The sequence below is a fragment of the Gigantopelta aegis genome, chromosome 10 (genome assembly GCF_016097555.1).
Source record: "Gigantopelta aegis isolate Gae_Host chromosome 10, Gae_host_genome, whole genome shotgun sequence".
Taxonomy (NCBI): domain Eukaryota; kingdom Metazoa; phylum Mollusca; class Gastropoda; order Neomphalida; family Peltospiridae; genus Gigantopelta; species Gigantopelta aegis.
In genome coordinates this window covers 15793305-15816426 of record NC_054708.1, presented here as the reverse complement: position 1 = coordinate 15816426, position 23122 = coordinate 15793305, and the positions used below count along the sequence as shown (strand labels likewise).

Genomic DNA, 23122 nt, shown 5'->3' with positions numbered 1-23122 from the left:
CTTATTTCATTTTTGAAAGCTAACCCTTTTTTTGACATTATAATTTTCTCATGACTAGAATATCAAAGGCTGTGGTATGTGTTGTTAGTACATGAAAACGTGCTTATAAAGGAGAAGTCTATTTGACAGCAGTATTCCCTTCCTCAATCTCAAGACCTAGTGTCAGAGTAACTATGTTGTACATCAAATGGCTGTATTTCTTTTATACGCATCGCAGGATTGAACCACCTCGGTGGATCCATTCAACTGATTGGGTTTTTTCTCCTTCCAACTAGTGCACCACAACTGGTCAAAGGCTGTGGTATGTGATTTCCTGTCTAGGGAAGATCATATAAAAGATCCCTTGCTGCATTAGGGAAAATGTAGCTGGTTTCCTCTGATGACTACGTGTCATAATTACCAAATGTTTGAAATCCAATAGCCGATGATTAATTAATGTGTTCTAGTTGTGTCATTAAACAAAACAAACTTCTTCAGGCTTGTATTTGCTGTGGATATTGGTGATCCACATCTTAGTTTATCTTCATTGATTCATATTTCATGTTTCTGGTCCTTTTTAAGAATGCTATTACACTAATTAACATTTTTTAATGTGGAACCATTTTGGGATGTCTTTAATTAAATGAACGTTTCCAAACCTCTTCTAGTGTTTTTGTTGTTAAATATGTATTGCACTGAAAGTCATTTTACTGAACTCATCATTTACTAACAAATCATATAATCTACTTTTTATTATTATTATTTTTTTATTACAATACATTAGAACTTTGGCACTGTAAAAAATGTACAGTTTTATAATTTAATTTAAGTTTTAAATTATTGAATAAATGTCACATGAAAGCAACCACAGTGAACAACCTATAGCTGTAGAATCGGCATTTCATAGCTTTTTCCTGTTGATGGGATGGTTTCTTATAAGTGTGGGATGAACTTGGATGGATAATACTGTACAATGTTTTTCTCTCCTCTCTCACTTAACAAGCTTCTGGCTTTGAAATTGACGTAAGATAACACCGTATGACATAAGTCCTTGTTAAAATGGTACTTTACTCTCAATCCTGGAATGCATTTTGATGACTTCGGTACACACGTCACTTGTTTCCGAGAATATTCAGAGAGGCCACCCGTATTCTGTTGCAGACTACAGACAGGTTTTTACAAAAGAATCTGAAAAAAAAAAATATATATATATTTTACAGTATACAGGAACTTTGTGGTTCTGTTAACTATTAAAACCAATACTTGCCATGTCGGTGCTGGATTCATTCAGTTAAAATCACAGCATGTTATCTTTGATTAGTTTTCAAAAAGAATTGTCCCTTTTTTTTAATGAATTTATTGATGTATAACAGTCACAACTAAATTTGTGATTATTATACATTGATGAATTAACCCACAAAAATGACAAACAATTTTCTTATAATTATAAACAACATTTCTATTTATTTAAAAATACATAAAAATCTGTTTCTAACATCCTCTCCTTGACCTGTCTTTACATAATCACATCCCATTTGATGTTATGACATTATTTTTTTTTAGGTTTATTGAAGAATAATTAAATTTTCTTTGCGTCTATACACTTTACGGCGATCTGATTGGTCCAGAGGTGCTTACTTTTTTTCGTTCATATCTCGAACTGAAAACATTTAAGCCATGCCTACTACACACACACACCCCCCCCCCCCCCCACACACACACACACACTGACTCGCACTACTTTTTGTGCAACAAGCCGGATTATTTTGAAGAAAATACATGTGAAAGCTATAAAAGCAATAAAATGTGTATACGATAAATTGATGGAAAATGCTAGAGTAGACATGTAGATGTATACGTATTGATGTAAAAAAATAAAAAATAATAGTAATCTTCGCTAATCATGACATGAGACTCGGGTTGGTGGCCAAAGAAATCATATAGGAAACTTCACGCCTGTAACTTACTTGTAAGCGATGTTCAACAGATGTTGGCGATAATTAAATGGTTCCACCGACAGCATAAATGTTGGACATGTCCCCTTTATTCACTTTCATAAAATATAAACTAAACATGAATAGGACAATTCCTTCCAATATAACGAAATGATCCTTAAAAATGTACAGCAGCTAGATGAAATGGCGTCGCTTATCAAAATGAAGTCATTTACAAAAATCCCCTGATTCAAATAATAGTGAATGAACGTTTGCATTCTTACACGACATAAGTATCAATGAAGTTTACACAAACAATACTACAGGTGTAATTAAAGGTAAACAAAATAAATTCAGTTATGTATTGCTAAAGTATGCATATAAATTTAATTATAAAATTTGACCGCAATTATTTTTTGGTTCATGCAAGTATGAACCGAAAAAACGATGTGCACACTTGTATGATCCTCTACGCAGGATCATACAGTGTGCACATAGTTTTTTCGGTTCATACTTGCACGAAACAAAAAATAATTGCGGTCAATTCTTAAATAATATTCAGTTTTTTAGTGATGTCTAATCAGAATATAGTGAATTGTATAATGGCAGAAAGTTTATAATACATGTATATGTATATTGAAAATACTTTATACTTTATACTTCATACTTTATACATTTATTATACAAAGTTTGATTTTAGTGAAAGGTGTCCACAGAGTACTGAATATATCTTTTGAGAGAACGAAAGTATAACACTTGTGTGTGTCTGTCAGTACTTATTTCAAAGAAAAGCCATGAGGCATCTTTCTCAATTCGACAGACATAAAAAGTAGGGGGTTCCTGCAAGCGTTTCATTAGAAAACATGGACATGAATAGTTTTAAAGTAGCACTAAAATACTGGATTCTTAAAATATTGGGGAATGTTTGGTATTTAATAACAAGTTGAGTACTAAAGTGACAAGATTTCAGTATAACTGGTAATTGGAAAATGGTAATTCTATTACTTTGATGAGACATATTTTGCAATGATTGTAGTTCCAGTGATAAGACTTAAGTCTGATTGATACCATTATGTTACCATGTAAGTGTGATACTTTGATACCATTACCTCAATGACAAGTCCTGCAATGATTGTAGTTCCAGTGATAAGACTTAAGTCTGATTGATACCATTATGTTACCATTACCTCAATGACAGAAGTTCTGCAATGATTGTAATTCCAGTGTTAAAACTTACAATGTAAGTGCGATATTTTGATACCATTATCTTAGTGACAGAAGTTCTGCAATGATTGTAATTCCAGTGATAACACTGAAGTGTGATATTTTGATACCATTTACCTCAGTGACAGAAGTTCTGCAATGATTGTAATTCCAGTGACCAGACTTTCAATGTAGCTATTGGCTGAAAGGTAGTGACACACACAGTAGGCAGCGATGGGCAGTCCAGTGATGATGATGAGGAGCAATGCGGTGGTCAGCCACTGCTGAGGTTTTGCACCTTTGGGAGTCCAGCTGAATGTCTCCTGCAAGTGGTACTGAGCAAAACAGAACAAATACTTTTTAAGTCTTATCAAAATGGATAAAGAGTAGCTGTAAATATTATGTAGGAATAAATGTAACCAGTGCTTAGCATGGGAAAGTTGAGATTGGATGTGGTGGCCGTACTATTGGGCTTTTCCACTAAAAGATAACCTCTGTGTAGATAGCTACATGTAGCCTTCATTAGCCGAGATATGACGCCATATAACCGTAAATAAAATGTGTTGAGTGCATTGTGAAATAAAACATTTCCTTCATTAGCCGGTACTACGTGTATATATACACAGGGCAGCAGGGCAGAGTTCAGCCACACTCAGCAGAGAAACGTCCGCTAAACTGGTTTATGTGCTTCACAGTATACCAGATGGCCACGTCGGGAACCAATCAAATTGTTCGCGAACAGTTGCTGGCTGAACTTTGAGCATTTATATAGCCACTTCTATGTTAAATGACAAAGATGGAGGCATCCATTGAAGTTGTACTTATGGAATTCATCTTTGTACACAATATTTATTATGATGTGTATACAGTAGATGACTGGACCTGAGCATAAAAGGATCCAGGGCAGGATGTAGCCCAGTGGTAAAAGATCCGGGCCAGGATGTAGCCCAGTGGTGAAAGATCCGGGCCAGGATGTAGCCCAGTGGTGAAAGATCCGGGGCATGATGTAGTCCAGTGGTGAAAGATCCAGGCCAGGATGTAGCCCAGTGGTGAAAGATCCGGGGCATGATGTAGTCCAGTGGTGAAAGATCCAGGCCAGGATGTAGCCCAGTGGTGAAAGATCCGGGCCAGGATGTAGCCCAGTGGTGAAAGATCCAGGCCAGGATGTAGCCCAGTGGTGAAAGATCCGGGGCATGATGTAGTCCAGTGGTGAAAGATCCGGGGCATGATGTAGTCCAGTGGTGAAAGATCCGGGGCATGATGTAGTCCAGTGGTGAAAGATCCGGGGCATGATGTAGTCCAGTGGTAAAAGATCTGGGCCAGGATGTAGTCCAGTGGTAAAAGATCCAGGCCAGGATGTAGTCCAGTGGTAAAAGATCCAGGCCAGGATGTAGTCCAGTGGTAAAAGATCCAGGCCATGATGTAGTCCAGTGGTAAAAGATCCAGGCCAGGATGTAGTCCAGTGGTAAAAGATCCGGGGCATGATGTAACCTAGTGGTAAAGTGGTCGCTTGATATGCAGCCTGACTTCAGTTTTAAACAGTGTGAACTGCTGCACAAATATAGAATTTTCAAAGCAACGTAACTAAAAATATCAAATATTATTAATTAAATGAAACACTAAAACTGACCATTTGGTTGCACACGCTACACTTCAGACTTCTGTTGTTCTCTGATCTCTGAAATTTAAAATGTTTGGATTTTTAAAGATTGCTTGCATTTTGGCAAATACTTCGTGGATACACAATATTTAGAATGGTACCTAATATGGCTAGAGACTGTTGGACTTTTTCATGTTTTGAGGAGGCTGGAACATGTTAAAAACATTTACCTCAATAATCTTAAGATCTTTCTATAATAGTTGGTATGTGCTGTCCTTTTGGTTGGACATTAAGAGCAGATAAAAATAATTTGCATTATCTCAGATTTAGACTTGTTAACATCCAGCCATAAATTGTAGTTTGCCTTCTTTTTTTATATATACACTAAAACTGAAAACTCCGTAAATCAGAATTCCCACAAAACCAGACGTTTTTCACAGTCATTTTTATATGCCCATCTATTATGAGTTGTATTATGTCTGCTGACTTTTTCTTGTCCGGACTGCATCCACAAAGACACAGACCCATGTTTTAAGTAAACATTTTATGAAAGTGTTTAGTATACATGTATATCTGTATATGCGCATGTACATGTATTTCACAGTCGGCAGTGGTCAGTAATTACCAGTTATTATAAAATATATGTACTGAGTGAAATAACTCCCGATACAAACCATTCAGTTGTAGTGTACATTACACCAATGCAGAACATTTCTCACTGAGAAAATATGGAAAATATTTTCCCCATTATGAGTGACCGCTGGAGTGATAGAAAAAGTTTTGTCCATAGAATATGCTTGGCTGTGTGGATGTATAGAGAATAACTAGTTAATGATGTCAGATATTTGCTTTATCCTGTGAAGATAAGAATGGGAAAATCTGCGAGGCTCTGACGTCATTAACTACATGTAGTTATTATCGGTATCCTGCAAACAATAAAAATACAGGGGAAAAGCTATTATTTCTGTTATTTCATACACTGTACGATGACCTAGAGGTCAAATCAGCAATTTTGTAATGTAGCTGTGTGTGATGTCACATGAGTGACATCAAAAATCATATCCAGCTAGCAGCAGGATATGACTTTGCTTTATCCATCATCCTATTCTGTTTATAGAAACGGTGGTTGCAGGATAAATATAGAATACTAAATGAGCTTGCCTGTCGTACCATTTTTATGAAACAAGTGAACAGTTTTGGTATCTGATGAGCAAAAGCAAGTCACATACCAACACTGTTCATGAGTTTCATAAAAATGGTGTGACAGGCAAGCTAGTTTAGTATTTTATTTATTACATACCAACTGCCAACAAGTCGCAGCGCAGAAACAAGCAGATTTCAAGACCTACTATGTTATTTTTCAATGAATTGGGTCAGCAAATGATCTCCTTACCCGTAAACTTAAACAACATCACAGTGAGCAATGAGATGTCATCAATTTACAGTTTAGATTAGGCGTGAAGTAATGGGTCGACGACATCATTTTGGATTTGTACACAATGCACCCAAATATAACATCCTATTTTATCGCCATTTCAATCCATGACCATATTTCGTAATGGTACACTTTTAAATTACACTATTTTATACAAACACCAGGGTTTCTAGAAAGTTTATAAAATCCACTAGCCATGGGATCAGTGATTTTAAAAAGTTGCTAGCCACGATTAAAAATTCACTAGCCCTACTTTATTTAAGTTCATACAATTTTACTAAATAATAGTAATAATCAGACATGTCACCTAAAGAGGGAGATAGAGCTTAAAAACACTATCATTGGGGGTTGGGGTTCGGGGCAGGATATTTGTATTTACAAAATAGACAACTGATTTTTTAAATTTATAATTCACTAGCCATTGGGCATGGCAATAGTAGTTATTTACTAGCCCAACATTGAATACCACTAGCCATGGGAGTGGGGCTACCATAATCTAGAAGCCTTGCAAACACGGTTAGATACATTAGTAATCTCTGAACAAAACATTTTCAACAGCAATTTTGCACTCAATGTTTTCTAGCGTTCGGAAAAAGGACGCATCATGCACACAGTTTACTTTATTGCGGGGAGATGAAGTGACATCATTCACATAAAAAAAAAGTCTGCCAATATTATACTAGTTAGATATTGAGTAATTGTTATGACATGAGTACGGTAATATCTTACACTGGTGTGTAATAAAGTGAAATAACGGCCTAACGTTTGTCATTTACCTCCAGCAACCATTTTTGCAGACAGTTGTGGTGGACAGTGGACACATCTCCCTTACACAGACACGGCTGTATGAGAGCTCCTGAGTCCGTGGAGTTTGGGTCGTAGCAGATCCAGCAGTCATGGCCTGGCTCATCTGTTATCAACAAATAATAATAATTATAAAATGTACTGATTGATGTTTAAAACAAACCCAAAAATATTTACTTTTAATTACTATATAATTGAACAAAACAGCTACACCAGTTAGAAACTCCAGTTCTTGGTTGCTGCCGAAGTTAAGAAAGTTAGTTTTTGTTTAATGACGTCATGCACAAGTGAACATTGATTTATTCATCATTAGCTCTTGGATGTCAAATATTTGGTAATTCTGACATGTATGTACTTTTCCATAATCAGGACAGCACATATCACAGCCTTTTTGATTTACCAGTTGTGGGGCACTGGTTGGGATGGGAAAACACAATCAGAGGATGGGTCCACAGGGGGCTGATGTTAAAAATTATTGGTTTTTTACTTGATTAGCAACTCTGCAGATTGAATAGCATCGGCAGACTCACCAGCATCAAGAGTCCCATAATTAGATTGCTTGATGTCTTCACTGAGTAAGGAACTTGTTTCTCCTGCTTCTGTGTGACCAAAGTCTAAACTTTTAAATATTCTTCTTGGATTCAGAACCCACAGTCGGTCTGGCCTAATGACAAGAAGAAGCAGAAGAAAAAAGATAGAAAAGGATTAATGGAAGAATATTTTGTTGTAATATATAAGAGTTACTTCATACCAGCAGATATGCTGACATCTTTAGGCAAGTAAACAGAACAGTTGAAATGTTTTAATAAGTACATATACATACATATATATATATATATATATATAAATAAAAATGATAAAAGAAAACAAGTGTACAGTATATATGTATTTTAAAAAACAATTTAAAGAAATAATGATCCTTTTACATGTTTCAATGTTATCTTCAGAAAGGATCTGCTAAATAACTGCTAAATATGACGTCATACATATTATGACGTTACTGTAGTAGAAGGGGATTGATTTAATTACGTCATTGTTGCTTTTATCTAACGAAGAGCATTAAGAAGTGGACAAAACTTTCTAATAAAATACATTTCCTTTGTCTTTCTTTTCATTTCATCATTGGTATCTATGTGATAAAATGGGAAAATGGTGAATTTAATATCTTTTTGTGCCGCACATGTATTTAAATGTGAACTCAAGGGTATGCATCTTGTTTCAGGTTGTTTTATTTGCTGTTTGTGTACGCGTACTCTGGCTCTCAGCTGATTGGTATGACCAATGTATTGTTCTTTGCAACCTTGGCATGTAATTACATAAATAACATTGTTAACGGAACAATCCATATCCCTGTGTACCCAAAATAAACCTTTGTGGTTGAATTCTATGTGTGTGCCTTCTAAAATATGTTGGCATGTACCACAGTTACTTCGGTTACACTTTTTGACACTGCATTTATGTTCTACTGTTGTAGATTCAAATCGTGCTTTTGTCAGTATCTGTTTCAAGTTTTTGCTTTGTCTCTTACTATTTATAATTGAAATAGAGTCTAGTATGGATGACATTTTTTCATTTTGTTTTAAAATGTGCAATTCTGACGAGATCTTTTTATATATATTGGGGTTCTGCGGGTTATGGGTGGATACAAATGCCAGCGGCCTTTTCGCTGAAACGATTTGTTTTGGTTTTAAAAATATTTTCTATCTAATACTACCGCCTTTTCGATACTATCTGATATTAGCTGTTTTGGATAACCTCGCGTTTTAAGATACATGTTGAGTTCCCGGAGACGTTGGTCACGTGTTTGTATATTTGACACAATCATACAGATACGCCGTGCTAGGTTAAATATACACACACACACATATACACATACAAATACACATACACACACACACACATACACACACACACACACACACACACACATGTACTTGAAAAGAAATATTTGAAAGCAAGAGGGTCCACAACATAGTATTTCAAATGGCACTTGTTTGCTCTCAATTAACTAACAATATTTATGATATAATAATTATCTGTGTTAAGAGTCAATTTTAAGCGTACCCACCCAGTGCACAGGTTCTGACAGGACAAATATGAGATGAGGAGCAAAAAGGAAAACATTCTCATTCTCTTCTAGTACTAGTAGAGTTCTTGCCCCATGCTTTTAAAACTTCTAGAATCTATACTCAAGACTAACAGAATCTGAGATCTTTACACCACTGCAATACCATATAAATTGCATGTAAGTGACATCATTAGAGGTTTGGATCTAAACTATATAGTATATAATCACAAGTTCTGGCCAGTCCTGTTAAAACAGCTATATATATATATATAGGGAAAGTGTTTTGAGGTAGGAGGTGGGGAGAACTAGATCTGTACTTATAAAATAATCTTTAAAGACTTCACGATATTTGTAATCCAGACTGAAATTACTATGTGAAAACATAATAATCTTGGGGTGAAGTTGAGGTGAAGCTAAAACTACATCTAGAATTGTCGTCATGACAGAAATACATGTATCTATAGTCTGACCCACAGGAAACACTTTCTTTCATACTATGCAATTTACTACAAGTTATTGTTTTCTAAATTGCACAAAAAATAGTTTGTTTCTTGTTTTTGTTATTTCCAAAACAATTTTACTTTTCTTCTTACCTCAAACCAAACTGGAATTATTTAAAGAAAACAGTTTTATAGAATGCTGGGATGAACTATAAATCTATAAGTCCCTCCCACAGGTAACACTTTTTTTTCATAGTATAAAATTTACTACAAGTTATTTATTTCTGAGCCGATTTTTTTCCTAAATTGCACACAAAAAGAGTATTTCCAAAACACTTTTACTTTTCTTCTTACCTTAAATCAAACTGAAATTATTTACAAAAAACATTGTTGTAGGATGGACGGACTATAATTGAGCATTACACTTACTGGGCACAGTTCCACAATACACACGGACACCAGAGAGCGACCCCAAACTCCACAACTCTGAAAACATTGTTTTAGGATGGACGGACTAGTTGAGTGTTAACTTACTGGGCACAGTTCCACAATACACACGGAAACCAGAGAGCGACTCCAAACTCCACAACTCTGAAAACTATATCATAGTAATTCTGACTGAATACTGGCAGTCTGGAAGTACAAAACAAAATACACTGGTGTTAATGCTGCAATCCTGAAGCAAAATATAAATTGTGTTTTCAAGGCTTAAAATTCAATTTAAGGAGTGAAGCAGTCTTTGCTTCTTCAGTTTTAATCTGGAAGCAAATGTTAAAAACTTAGAAGCATTTATACAAAAAAATATTGTCTCAAAATTAGACTTATAGTGTACCGTAACATTTTTCAGCAGCAATGTGAATGGCTTGAGATAACCATAAATAAATTGTGATAGTTTATATTATCGCTCTTAAAAATTGTTAATTCTGTATACATCTGGACTTCTGTTAAAAATAAGATGGAAAGCACATCCTGCTTGTGAAACTAATTTTAAGAAAATATATTGTGTATTTTAAGTGGCATTTTCTGCCAGCTCCTTTCAATTTCTTGTCTTGGTTTTTGTTATCAATATATACAGGAACTGTCTTAATTAATATGACAAACAAATCTTCTGCTATATTTTGTAACAGAACAGCAAAGAAAGCATCCTGTTCAAGGTGAGTCAATACATTTTTATATGACTTTATCTAGAGGATATTGGAATTATGACACAGATCTTAAAAGAGGGAAAATAAAGTAGATTATTTAATCAAATGGATATTAAAAAAAATCTTAATCCTGAAACTGCAGCTTTAAATAATGATATATATTGTATATTAATGTATTTACTTTTCTATCCAGACTTCCTTGAGAGCGTCGGACACGAGAAACAGAGCTGTGATGAGCTGAAGTCCTCCCTGTGCCAGCAGACCAAACCGAGACAGACATAGCTGTATGGGATCATAGCCATTCTCAGCTTGGGTGAACGCTCCTCGGACCTGCAGTTACAGTAATATTAATAGCATACATATTAAAATTTGTAAGAGGAGGGGGACGAGGTCTGGGGCCACTTTCTATTTATTTTTTAAATGATTTGTAAGAGGAGGGGGACGAGGTCTGGGGCCACTTTCTATTTATTTTTTAAATGATTTGCTGCAGGTTAAAGTGACAGATCCTAGTTTTTACTATGGCATATATTTCCTTATTAGAGCTATCTTTGATAATTGAAATCAGACATTACTTAGTTTTTACTGTAAGTTATTTATTTCTGAGCCGATTGTTTTCTAAATTGCACACAAAAATAGTATTTTTTATTTTCTTCAAAAACACTTACTTTTCTTCTTACGTCAAACCAAATTGAAATTATTTTCAAAAAAATATTTGTATAGATTTTATTGTTTATCCATTTCCATACATCCTAAGAGTTTCTGGTCATCCTGGTGTTTCTAATCCACGAAAAGCATTATTCATAATTCTAAAAACACACATACATTGTACATGTACCTCTGAGAAGTAACAATAAGGGAGATGAGCTACTTTTTGAGGTTATTTTCTTGTTTCAGTGTTAGAGACTGTTTTGCTATTGTAACTTTTCTAAATGTGTTACAGGTTTGTAGATTAATCAAACTTACATGTAGTTCTGTTTTCACATGTTGAAACTAGGGTCAGTGATTTAAGGGGCCGTTCAAATATTACATAATGCTATTTTTGTCAAAAGTAGATACCCTACCCCTCTCCTATAATGCTCCATAATGCTAGACCATAAACCCCCCATAAAATATTACGTGACATTTGGAGTCACCCCCTTCCTTCCCATTCACAAAAAAGTCATGCAATGGATGTAATATAATTTAATGTAACGATACTATTTTTCGATTTGTGAAAGCACTTCAGCTTGATTTATTATCCTCATTGTGTTATATGTCTAGCTATAACTGCCTAAGTTAAACATTGTCACCAATATGTTAGTACCATAATAAATAAACATACAGAACTTCACATACGTTGTTTTCACTTCCTATTTATTACACAAGTTTATTTTGCGAAAGAATATATACCATGAGACTGTAGTGGTCGAGTGGTACGTTCTTTCGCAAAATAAATGAGTGCAATAAATAGGAAGCGAAAACAACGTATGTGAAGTTCTGTATTTATTACATACCTTCAGTTATGTTTTACAAAAACGGTTTTTAATTTAACGTCATAACAACACTTTGTTAAATCTATGATCAAAACTCCTTTCATGGATTTACTTAACATTAACAATCATACTCTGCGGCAGCCTTGTGTAATGTTTCAAATACAATATGACGTCATTTGTAAATCATACATCATGTAGGTAAGTAAATAAAAGGCGCTAACTGCTGTAAATAGAAAAATGGAATTCCCCATTTAAAAAGTTCTGGTCCAGATTGCACATATGTGCGATACAGAATACATTTATTACACGGTTTCAAAAGGCCTTTATCACTATAGTAAGATTGAATAGGTATGTAATAAAGAGCGTTACATAACACTGTAACACCACATAATGTTTGGACCTACACCCACCCACCCTCTCGAGCATTATTTGAATTGCCCCTAAGGGGTAAAATATTTAAATTTACTTGAAAAAGCTCTCAAAATGCATAAAATGTCATTTCTGAGATAAAAAGAATTCAATCAGCACGTCTTTAAAATAATACACAGCACCAGTGGGACAACATTTTAAATTTGGATCACACTTCCCTACACATCTGTTAATTTGTTCTTTATAATGAGTGTAATAGTTTCAGATATTATGACTATTTTCAGAAATGATAAGGTCAGAAATTATAGGTTGCAATGAATTTTGATTGGTGGGTGGTGGGTTTTAGATAAAAATAATGTATTAACCTTGAAATAAACTTCAACTCCATAGACGAGGAATAATATGACGACAATAATCATAAGAAAAGCAAATCCTCCTTGACAACCACGCAGCACTATATCCTAAAATAGAAAATAATAATGAAAAGTTTAATATAATATGTTTTGTTTTGCCATGACATAGTAAAAAACACAAGCTGTAGGTAATAGTTTTTAGACACTGGCTGCAGCAACTTTAGTTTTTAGCACCATTTCTCAAAAACTATAAATCCAAGATCAACTTGGTTTATAGATGTATCTAATTAGTTTTTTATGGGTTTTTTTTTAACTACATGTAGATTAATCCTGAATGTTACATGACAAATTATTGAAACATTTAATACGGCATCATTTTTTTTTAGTTCTACATGATAAATACCACTTTTTTTTTTTTTAACTGTAAATAATAAAGATTTTAATATATGTAGTTATCATACAAAAATCGTTCAGAACACAATGTAATTTAAACATCAGTTTAGCTAACACAGAATTAAAAGGAAAAATAGTAAGCCATGTATAATGATGGCTAAAAACATTATTGTTTAATGTGTCTAACATACAATTTGATATACCAGTTGTGGAATACTTGTTGGAATGGGAAAATAAGTATATCCTGTTTGTGTTACTGGACTTACATTGTGTATTTAGACAGTGGCTCAACAGGGTTCAAAATTGATGGATACTGTTTGTAACCCAACTAGAAATGTGTGCACCCCTCTAAATCTGACACCCAAAACTACAAAAAACTAAACTACCGCCATTTTGAAAAATTGCCACCATTTTCATATTTAGCCATCAAACATCAAAGCTAACTGAAAATCATACTGGCTTTTAGTCCCTCAATTTGATAGTCAAAGCTAAAAATTCCGGGTCTGGCTCATGGACTACATGCCTTGCAGGAAAAACTGTACTGTACCTTGAATGGTGTGTCGTCCATGAGTTTGGTGACAGCAAGCTGAGCCCCGAGCATCATGTAGATGAGGATGTTGAACAGGATGAAGGCCAACATCGACTTGCTCAGGAATGTCTGAGGCTTTTGATTGCTGATGTGAAACACCTTTGAAACCAAAACAGAAAAACGGATCAGGAACAGTTGAGATTTGTTTTGATTGCTGATAAAAACACCTAAGAAATCAAAACAGAAAAATGGATCAGGAAACCAAAACAGAAAAATGGATCAGGAAACCAAAACAGAAAAATGGATCAGGAACAGTTGAGGTTTGTTTTGATTGCTGATGTCAAACACCTTGGAAACCAAAATAGAAAAATGGATCAGAAACAGGTGAGGTTTGTTTTGATTGCTGATGTGAAACACCATGGAAATATTTTTAGAAAAATGGATCAGGAACAGGTGACGTTTGTTTTGTTTAACTACACCACTGGAGCACATTGATTCAGGCCTCTGAGAATTGAAAATGTGTGTAAACCATTTATGGGTTACTCAAAAACAATTTCAGGTGACCCATTTCGTTTTTATGTAATCTGTTATGACCATGTAAATGATGTCATAAATTCAATGCGCGAACAAAAAATGGGTTACGCAAAAGTATACTTACGCAAGCGATGCGCGAACGAAACATCACTTGCAATTTTCAGAGGTCTGTGATTGATCAATTATTGGCTGTTGGATGTCAAACACTGGGTAATTTATGAAGACTTATTTCTTAAATGCACATATTTAAACATGTAAATGTATGTAGGTAGTTATGTAATAAGACTAAAACAGGCTTTGTACATTTGACCTTTAGGTTATGAAATAAAGCGAACAATCATTTACTCTGTTTATTAAAGAGAACAGTAATGTATTCTGTTTATTATAAAAAAAAAGCTGAAAGCTGCAAATTATATTTAGTGGACTATTTAAAATGATGATGGTTGATATGTTGCCGTGGGTAATACAATATATTACACATAAATTACATGTTAAAATATTTTGCTTTCATTAAAAAAACTAATCTTTCTCTCTTTTTTTTCTCTTTTTTTATTATACATGCACCAGTTATAAATTAATAATTTGACCATGAAATGTTTTAGAAGAGTTTGCTTACCTCTGCCCAGAAGCACACGATGAGAGAGAATCCTGTGAGAAGAAATGGGTAATATGTGCTGAAAAGACTGGAGGCTGTGTCCTCGGAGACTTGCCACTGTAAAACAAACCAGTTACATTACAAAACAGTTACATTACAAAACAGTTACAGTTACATTACAAAACAGTTACAGTTACATTACAAAACAGTTACATTGCAAACGATTACATTACAAAAGGGTTATCTTACAAACTGGTTATATTACAAAATGGTTACATTACAAAACAGTTACATTGCAAACGTTACATTACAAAAACTTACAAACTGGTTACATTACAAAACAGTTATATTACAAACCAGTTACATTACAAAACAGTTACATTACAAAACAGTTACATTACAAACCAGTTACATTACAAACCGTTACATTACAAAATGGTTACATTACAAATTGGTTACATTACCAAACAGTTACATTACAAAACAGCTTACAAAACGGTTACATTACAAACCAGTTACATTACAAACCGTTACATTACAAAATGGTTACATTACAAATTGGTTACATTACCAAACAGTTACATTACAAAACAGCTTACAAAACGGTTACATTACAAATCAGTTACATTACAAACCGTTACATTACAAAATGGTTACATTACAAATTGGTTACATTACCAAACAGTTACATTACAAATCGGTTACATTACAAATCGGTTACCTTACAAACCGTTACATTACAAAATGGTTACATTACAAACCAGTTACATTACAAAACAGTTACATTTCAAAACAGTTACATTACAGAACAGTTACATTACAAAACAGTTACATTACAGAACAGTTACATTACAGAACAGTTACATTACAAAACAGTTACATTACAAAACAGTTATATTAATAGCAATAATGCATACAAGTACCTGTATTAAATTACCAGCATTATGAGTAAAAAACTCTTCTTCCACCTACCCATCCACTACAATTTTTTTCTAAAGCTTGTATAGATTGGATGTATTGCATGTGGTCTGACTGTTCATCTGTTGCATCAGTGGCTTGCATTTTGGACATATACATTATATGTTTCTTTCATTGTGGCTGGCCGCATGCTTTTTGAAGACGCATGTATCGCATGTCTTAGATGCTATCATTGAACCTAATTTTTTTTTTTTTTTTTTTTTTAGCCAGATCCATTGTATATTAGCATTAACTAAAGGTCTGATGTGTATGTACATTTATAACACATTTGGTCCTATTGAACATTTTACAAACAAAACATTGTTTCAGTGAATTGATGGATGCATGTGTAACAATATCCTCAAGGCTCACACTGGAAAATGTTTTGTTTTAGTGTATTTTCAGATATCTAGAGTATTTACTTTAAAACATTATTCAACATTGACTGATTTAAAGAAAATTTTATTAGCCCAATACTAAATGTTGTAGTCATTTTATATAAAAATTATTAATTGGCTAATTTGGCAAAGGATATAGGGGTGAGCCCTGAATCCTGTCACACAAAAAACCCCCCACAAAAAAAACAATCAAAAACCCCACAAAAAAACACAAAAAATCTCCACCAAAACAATCAACTACACATTTAGTTGCTGGGTGTCAGAAAAAAGGTATCTAACAAGTTTTTAATAATATACATGTAATTCAAAGAATACAAAAAATATCGGAAAACTAATTTTTGTTTCTAAATGTTAAATACCTTTGAGAAGAAATAAGCCCCGCGTACTGCTGCAGCACAAATAACCAAGACATACAACAGTTTCTGTACTGTTAGCTTACAGGCACTCAGGAACGATTTCTGGTGGTCTCGGAGATATTCAAACTTGATGCAGAGACACTGAAAAACAACCATTTGAACCGCTTGGCAAGGGAGGTATGTAGAAAAGACCCACTGGAATCTGACTGATTCTATGACATAGTGGTTTATGGTTCTGAGTATATAAGCAGTGGCTGTTAAAGTAGATTTTAAGGACATGTTATAATGGATTTGACTGTTAAATATTTTAAGTAAAAGTTAAGCAAATACATGAAAAATATGATTGGAAATGTATTTTACAGTAGGTGTGTTTACAACTGACTAATTGTTTTGTTGTATAATGAGCTGTATAACTATTTTATACATATACATGTATATGCAAATTGGCAAATTATATTTTTCTACAATATCCATTCGCTATTATATACATGAGAGAGAGAGAGAGAGAGAGAGAGAGAGAGAGAGAGAGAGAGAGAGAGAGAGAGAGAGGGGGGAGGGATTAAAGGATAGATAGATGGGATAGATTAGATAGATACATACATGTGTATGTGCCTCAAACATGACCCAGCATAGAGGGGTCAACAAAAATTTAACTCCCTATTTCAAGACAGAGTGCATGGTGACCAGGACAGCTTATTTGAGCCTCAATTGGATATATAAGTATGAAAATATATTGAAATGACTGAACAAAATTTAATGAACATTTTTAGTACATATTTCATGCTTGTAAAACATTTAATATTAACAGGTTAACCAAAGTATTCCGTCAAACATTAATTAAACGTGTACTCATTTAATAAACTACCAGTTGTGTGATGGTAACAGCACAGAGGCAGGCGAAGATGGACCCAAAAGCGATGTGGTAACTCATGTTGGTCTCTTCACAAGATCCTCCAATAAACTGAACCTGAAAACAGAATTTATGTAACAATGATAATACAGTAAAACCCCTTTAAACTGAACACTCACGGCACTTTTGAGTGGGGGGGGGGGGGGGGTACTTTCAAAGATGAAATGTCATTAACAACAATCAATAATAACCAAAAACACAACAACAAAAAAAACCTGTATACATGTGGTAAGACAATAAAATATAGTTACCCGACAAACACAGTGGCCATGTTCACAGACACCGTGGCCTGAACAGTTCCAGGCACAGTCAGTCGTCGGTTCGTCTGAAAGGAGTTCCCGGGATGGATGATCCACTAGAAATGTGGTTCCTACAGCAGCCATCATTGTTTTAACATACATTCACTTTTACAATCAAGATAGGACTTCATTATCTGAAGAAGAACAAACAAGAACGAAACTGAAATAATAGTTGTAATAAATAAAATAATATAAGTCTTTGCAGTAAAACAAGCCAGTCAACAATGATCAAAAGATGAAACAAAGTATTGAACTGGCAATTTTTATAAAAATTACAGGGAATGTTACAAATTCATTAATTACACCCCACTCTGGGTTACATATCAATACTAACTAAAATAAACTAATGCCAAAATTTTAATATATTTTTAAAAATATTAAGACTGTATGCATGAATTGTTAAATGTACACGTATTTGAAAAAGAGACATACCTGCAGTATCACTTCATGTCATCTATCTAATGAAGTGTATATTTGAATGAACACACATGTATATCTTGGTTTCTAGCACAAAGTTCAGGTGTTTTGTTTTTGTTATGTAAATCATTGATCAACAGTCTTCAAGTGTTTTTGTTTGAATTTGTCCTCTTCACCTGTAATCACAAATAGTGAAGTCATAACACTTTAAAGAGACACATTATACCTGCAATGTCCTGCATTATTAAAAAGTCACTTATTTGTCCTAACTTACCAGCTGTGATGTAAGCTTTTGTGTTTTTCGGAATGACAAGTTATTTATAAATGAAAAGACTAGACAAATACAAAATGTTTGTTTCCACTGAGACCAAATGTCACTTAATTCAGTATACAGTCATATCACTTAATTCAGTATACAGTCATATCACTTAATTCAGTATGCAGGCATATCACTTAATTCAGTATACAGGCATATCACTTCATTCAGTATACAGGCATATCACTTCATTCAGTATAGAGTCATATCACTTCATTCAGTATACAGTCATATCACTTAATTCAGTATACAGTCATATCACTTAATTCAGTATGCAGTCATATCACTTAATTCAGTATGCAGGCATATCACTTAATTCAGTATGCAGGCATATCACTTAATTCAATATACAGGCATATCACTTCATTCAGTATACAGTCATATCACTTAATTCAGTATGCAATCATATCACTTAATTCAGTATGCAGTCATATCACTTAATTCAGTATGCAGTCATATCACTTAATCCAGTATGCAGTCATATCACTTAATTCAGTATGCAGTCATATCACTTAATTCAGTATGCAGTTACTGGTACTGAAGCTTTGAAGCCAAGTATCAAATGCACTGTTATAAAACTATCAATTATTACTCTTTTGCAAATACTTTTTTTTCACACACATGCATGTGTTTCGCACACATGCGCGTGCACACACACATACACACACACACACACACACACACACATCACATCATACCACACCACACCACACCACAACACAACACACAACTCAACACATGTACACACACACACACACAACACAACACAACACAACACATGCACACATGCATGCACACACATACAATGGCATACATACACATGTACATAAGGAACATACACATGCATGCACACACACATACACAACCATATATGCCCATACACAAACACATGCATGCATGTACACTAACATACACAAAACACATACAATATACAAACACACAAGACACAGCGACACATACATACAACAGACATACATACATATACTGTTGAAAAGAAATAAGGGAACACATCAATTTGTAGACCAAATTTAATTCACAACTAGCGTAGTAATGTCTGTATTTCATACCCAAGTTGTAATGTGGGATTGAATGTCAGTAGTGTTGAATGTTCTGCCTATCTGTTCCCAGTCAATTTCTGACAATATGAATTGATTTTTGATGCAGTCATTATTTCTTGTTGCTATCTGTGTGATCCTTTATTTCTTTCCATCAGTATATATACACACACACATACATATATACACATACATACACTGCACAAGTACATATACACATACATATATGTACACAAACACATATACACACATGCATACTCACATACATACATACATACACACACATACACACATACATAACCAAACATAAAATATAAAACATAAACACTCACTGGCCTTGTCCTTTAGCTACTTAAACTGATAATGGACACAAACAAAAAGTCCAAGCAGACATACATTGTACTTCAAACGGCTATCTCCAGCTGTAAATAATTATCCCACTGTTTCACCACATCTACTAGTATATGTCATGATGTTATGAATCACTATCAGTAGTAGTACACCTAATTACGTCTAACATTGTCTATATATACTGAACTCCACTGAAAACACACCAGACTGGCCATGGTGCCATGAATCACTATCAGTCATATTACACACATGTAGTATTACTCTCTTCACCTAATTACGTCTAACATTGTCTATATATACTGAACTCCATTGAAAACACACCAGACTGGCCATGGTGCCATGAATCACTATCAGTCATATTACACACATGTAGTATTACTCTCTTCACCTAATTACGTCTAACATTGTCTATATATACTGAATTCCATTGAAAACACACCAGTCAGATTTGTAAAAACTAAAGTTAAAGTTTATTATGTTTAATGACATCACATTTGGTAATTTTAACAAATGGTCTTAGAGAGGAAACCCGCTTAAAAAATTCATAAGTAGCAAGGGATCTTTTATATGCACCATCCAACAGACAGGATAGCACATACCACAGCCTTTGATATACCCGTCATGATGCACTGGCTGGAACGAGACATCCAATGGGCCCACTGACTGGAATTGATCCCAGACTGACTGCGCATCAGGCGAGCACTTTACCACTGGGCTACGTCTCGCCCCTCAGATTTGAAGATGTAGCAAACAAAAAAAGATATTCAAATCAGTTCATATAACCAATTTGATGTATTCTGGTAGGCAGAAAATAACTTTAAAATTGTATATAAGTGTTAGGGTCATTGTGCATTTTATAACAACAGCACACATGTGTTGTAGCAATAACAAATGGACAAACTACCTGTCTATATACATCTGTTTTATTTAAATTGATAGTCACAAATATTACCATTTCTAATAACAATAAAATAATATGTTAGCTCTCATTTATTTTTACAGGTTATGCATAAAACATAGTCAAACCTCGATAGACATGAATCAGGGTGTAGACTGTGGATCAGTGGTAAGTGCTTGCCTGAGGTGTGAAAGGGTATAGAATCTATTGTCATTGATGGTTGTGGTATGTACTCTATGTACAATCTGTCTGTCTGTCTCTCTCTCTCTCTCTCTCTCTCTCTCTCTCTCTCTCTCTCTCTCTCTCTCTCTCTCTCTCTCTCTCTCTCTCTCTCTCTCTCTCTCTCTCTCTCTCTCTCTCTCTCTCTCTCTCTCTCTCTCTCTCTCTCTCTCTCTCTCTCTCTCTCTCTCTCTCTCTCTCTCTCTCTCTCTCTCTCTCTCTCTCTCTCTCTCCAAATAAATGTATTCGTTAAACCCCAAACAGCTGTAGTTATAAATGTTAAATGTGCTGAGGTGTTGTTCAGCAAACAGTACTTTTCATTGATAAAACTATGAATCAAACATAAATCAAGTCAGTAAAAACTACATCTCTATTAAGATTATTATAAATAGTCTTTAAAAGACATTGTATATTTATTCTCTAAAAACATCTAATACCTAATGAAGCCGGTACCAGGCTATGAACCCAGTACCTACCAGCCTCATGTCCAATGGTTTAACCATGACACCACCGACTTAATTAAAAGAGCCATGTATCTTTCACAAGTCTTGTTTTAATAGTCTCATGTTTAATTGTTATGCACAGGTGTGACTCTATTGGACCTTGGATTATAGGTCTATATGTACCTGTGACTCTGTTTTGTCACAGGGCGGGACGTAGTCCAGTGGTAAAAGTGTTCGCTTGATGTTTGGTTGGTCTAGGATCGATCCCCACTGGTGGACCCAATGATTGGGCTATTTCTCGTTCCAGCCAGTGTTCCACAACTGGTGTAACAAAGGCCATGGTATGTACTATCCTGTTTGTGGGATGGGGCATATAAAAGATCCTTGCTGCTAATCGAAAAGAGTAGCCCATGAAGTGGCAACAGCAGGTTTCCTCTCTCAATATCTGTGTGGTCCTTAACCATATGTCTGACGCCATATAACTGTAAATAAAATGTGTATTAAGGAGACTGGTACTTATAACATGGCTGAGGTAAGGGTAGTATTCTATTTGGCTGTAATCTTACAAGATATTTGCAAATTCAATAGTCCCAAAACCAATCCTTGCCCGCTACCGACTTTGGTTGGGCGCTTGTGCTTCCTTTCACATGCAAGCTTGGGTGACTCCCTCTCCCTGCCACCCCAAACCTTTTCCTATCCTGGATGAAGGAGCCAGTGAAAATTGACACCTGCACCCCCATGACAGGCAGCTTGTTCTGAATGTGCACGTTAAAAACCTATGACCTGATCACCTGACCTAAGGGTAGTATTCCATTTTCTTTATATATTATTAAACAGTACAGCTATTTCTATCAAAATCATAGAGCCTATCCCATTAATTAAAAAAACATTACTGAAGAGACAAAGACACTTGTAAACAGAATGCAATGCAAAATAACATCCTTATCAGTTATGCAAATAGAATGAACAGACTAAGTCTCCATAACGCAGACAACAGCTGAAAGGTACAAAAATGCTAGTCAGAATGAGTGATCGTTATAAAAAGCTGCACACAAAGCAAATGAGTTGAATCAAAACAAAGAGTGAGTCACTCAACTTGAAACCAAATGGAATTGGGAAGAACTTTGAGTTTCAAATATCTCATATTTTATTAGTATAATCTACACTATTAAATTACATAACTGGTGATTTTTTAATTTATTTTGTTTGCTGAAGATGTAAAATGTTCCCTTCTAAATTGTTCAGAATAGATCTTCGAGAGTTCCTTTTTGTACATGTAATTTTTTTCTCTAATTTCATATATGTACAATTTGTGCATTGCATTTTTATTTTGCATATTTTGAAATATTTTGACAAAATAATCTCAATTCATGTCACTGATTTTATCAATGACCTGTAAAACATTATTTATTATATGAAACTGTTTGGTCTAATCAGTTCATTTTAAAAATTGAAATCCACCATTTTGATCACATAACAATAGTGATGCACACTGAATGAGAAATGTGTTGATAGTGCCAGCTCACTCGGTTGTTATTGGATATGCCCTGAGCCAGACACAATGCTCTTCGAGGAAATTGAATCCATTTCCTAAATGTCAACATTTCTTTTTTCTGGATGCACCATTGTGTCGATGTTTTCATTAATTCG

The 23122-nt window shown here is 34.5% G+C and overlaps 1 protein-coding gene across 1 annotated transcript; it reads right to left on the bottom strand.

Moving 5' to 3' along the window:
* Positions 1-716: 716 nt before the first annotated feature.
* On the bottom strand, positions 717-20104 carry LOC121382757. Its single transcript, XM_041512336.1, has 15 exons — positions 19894-20104; positions 18206-18366; positions 17726-17907; positions 17430-17531; positions 16568-16705; positions 14875-14970; positions 13743-13883; positions 12815-12910; positions 10790-10938; positions 9998-10096; positions 7486-7619; positions 6928-7061; positions 4747-4794; positions 3255-3451; positions 717-1167 (listed from the first exon to the last, which is right to left on the bottom strand). The coding sequence occupies exons 3-15, from the start codon at positions 17873-17875 to the stop codon at positions 1092-1094; spliced, it is 1560 nt and encodes a 519-aa protein (XP_041368270.1). The 5' UTR covers positions 17876-17907; positions 18206-18366; positions 19894-20104; the 3' UTR covers positions 717-1091.
* Between the last annotated feature and the right edge of the window lie 3018 nt (positions 20105-23122).

What these genes read in the sequence shown, in the direction of transcription:
- LOC121382757 (XM_041512336.1), bottom strand. Translation starts at nt 17,875, where the DNA reads ATGTATGTTAAAACAATGATGGCTGCTGTAGGAACCACATTTCTAGTG. An exon ending in TGGACGACACACCATTCAAG is followed by an intron (nt 12,911 to 13,742) that starts GTACAGTACAGT and finishes TTTCTATTTTAG; the next exon opens with GATATAGTGCTGCGTGGTTG. An exon ending in GTAGCGTGTGCAACCAAATG is followed by an intron (nt 3,452 to 4,746) that starts GTCAGTTTTAGT and finishes TGTTTTGCTCAG; the next exon opens with TACCACTTGCAGGAGACATT.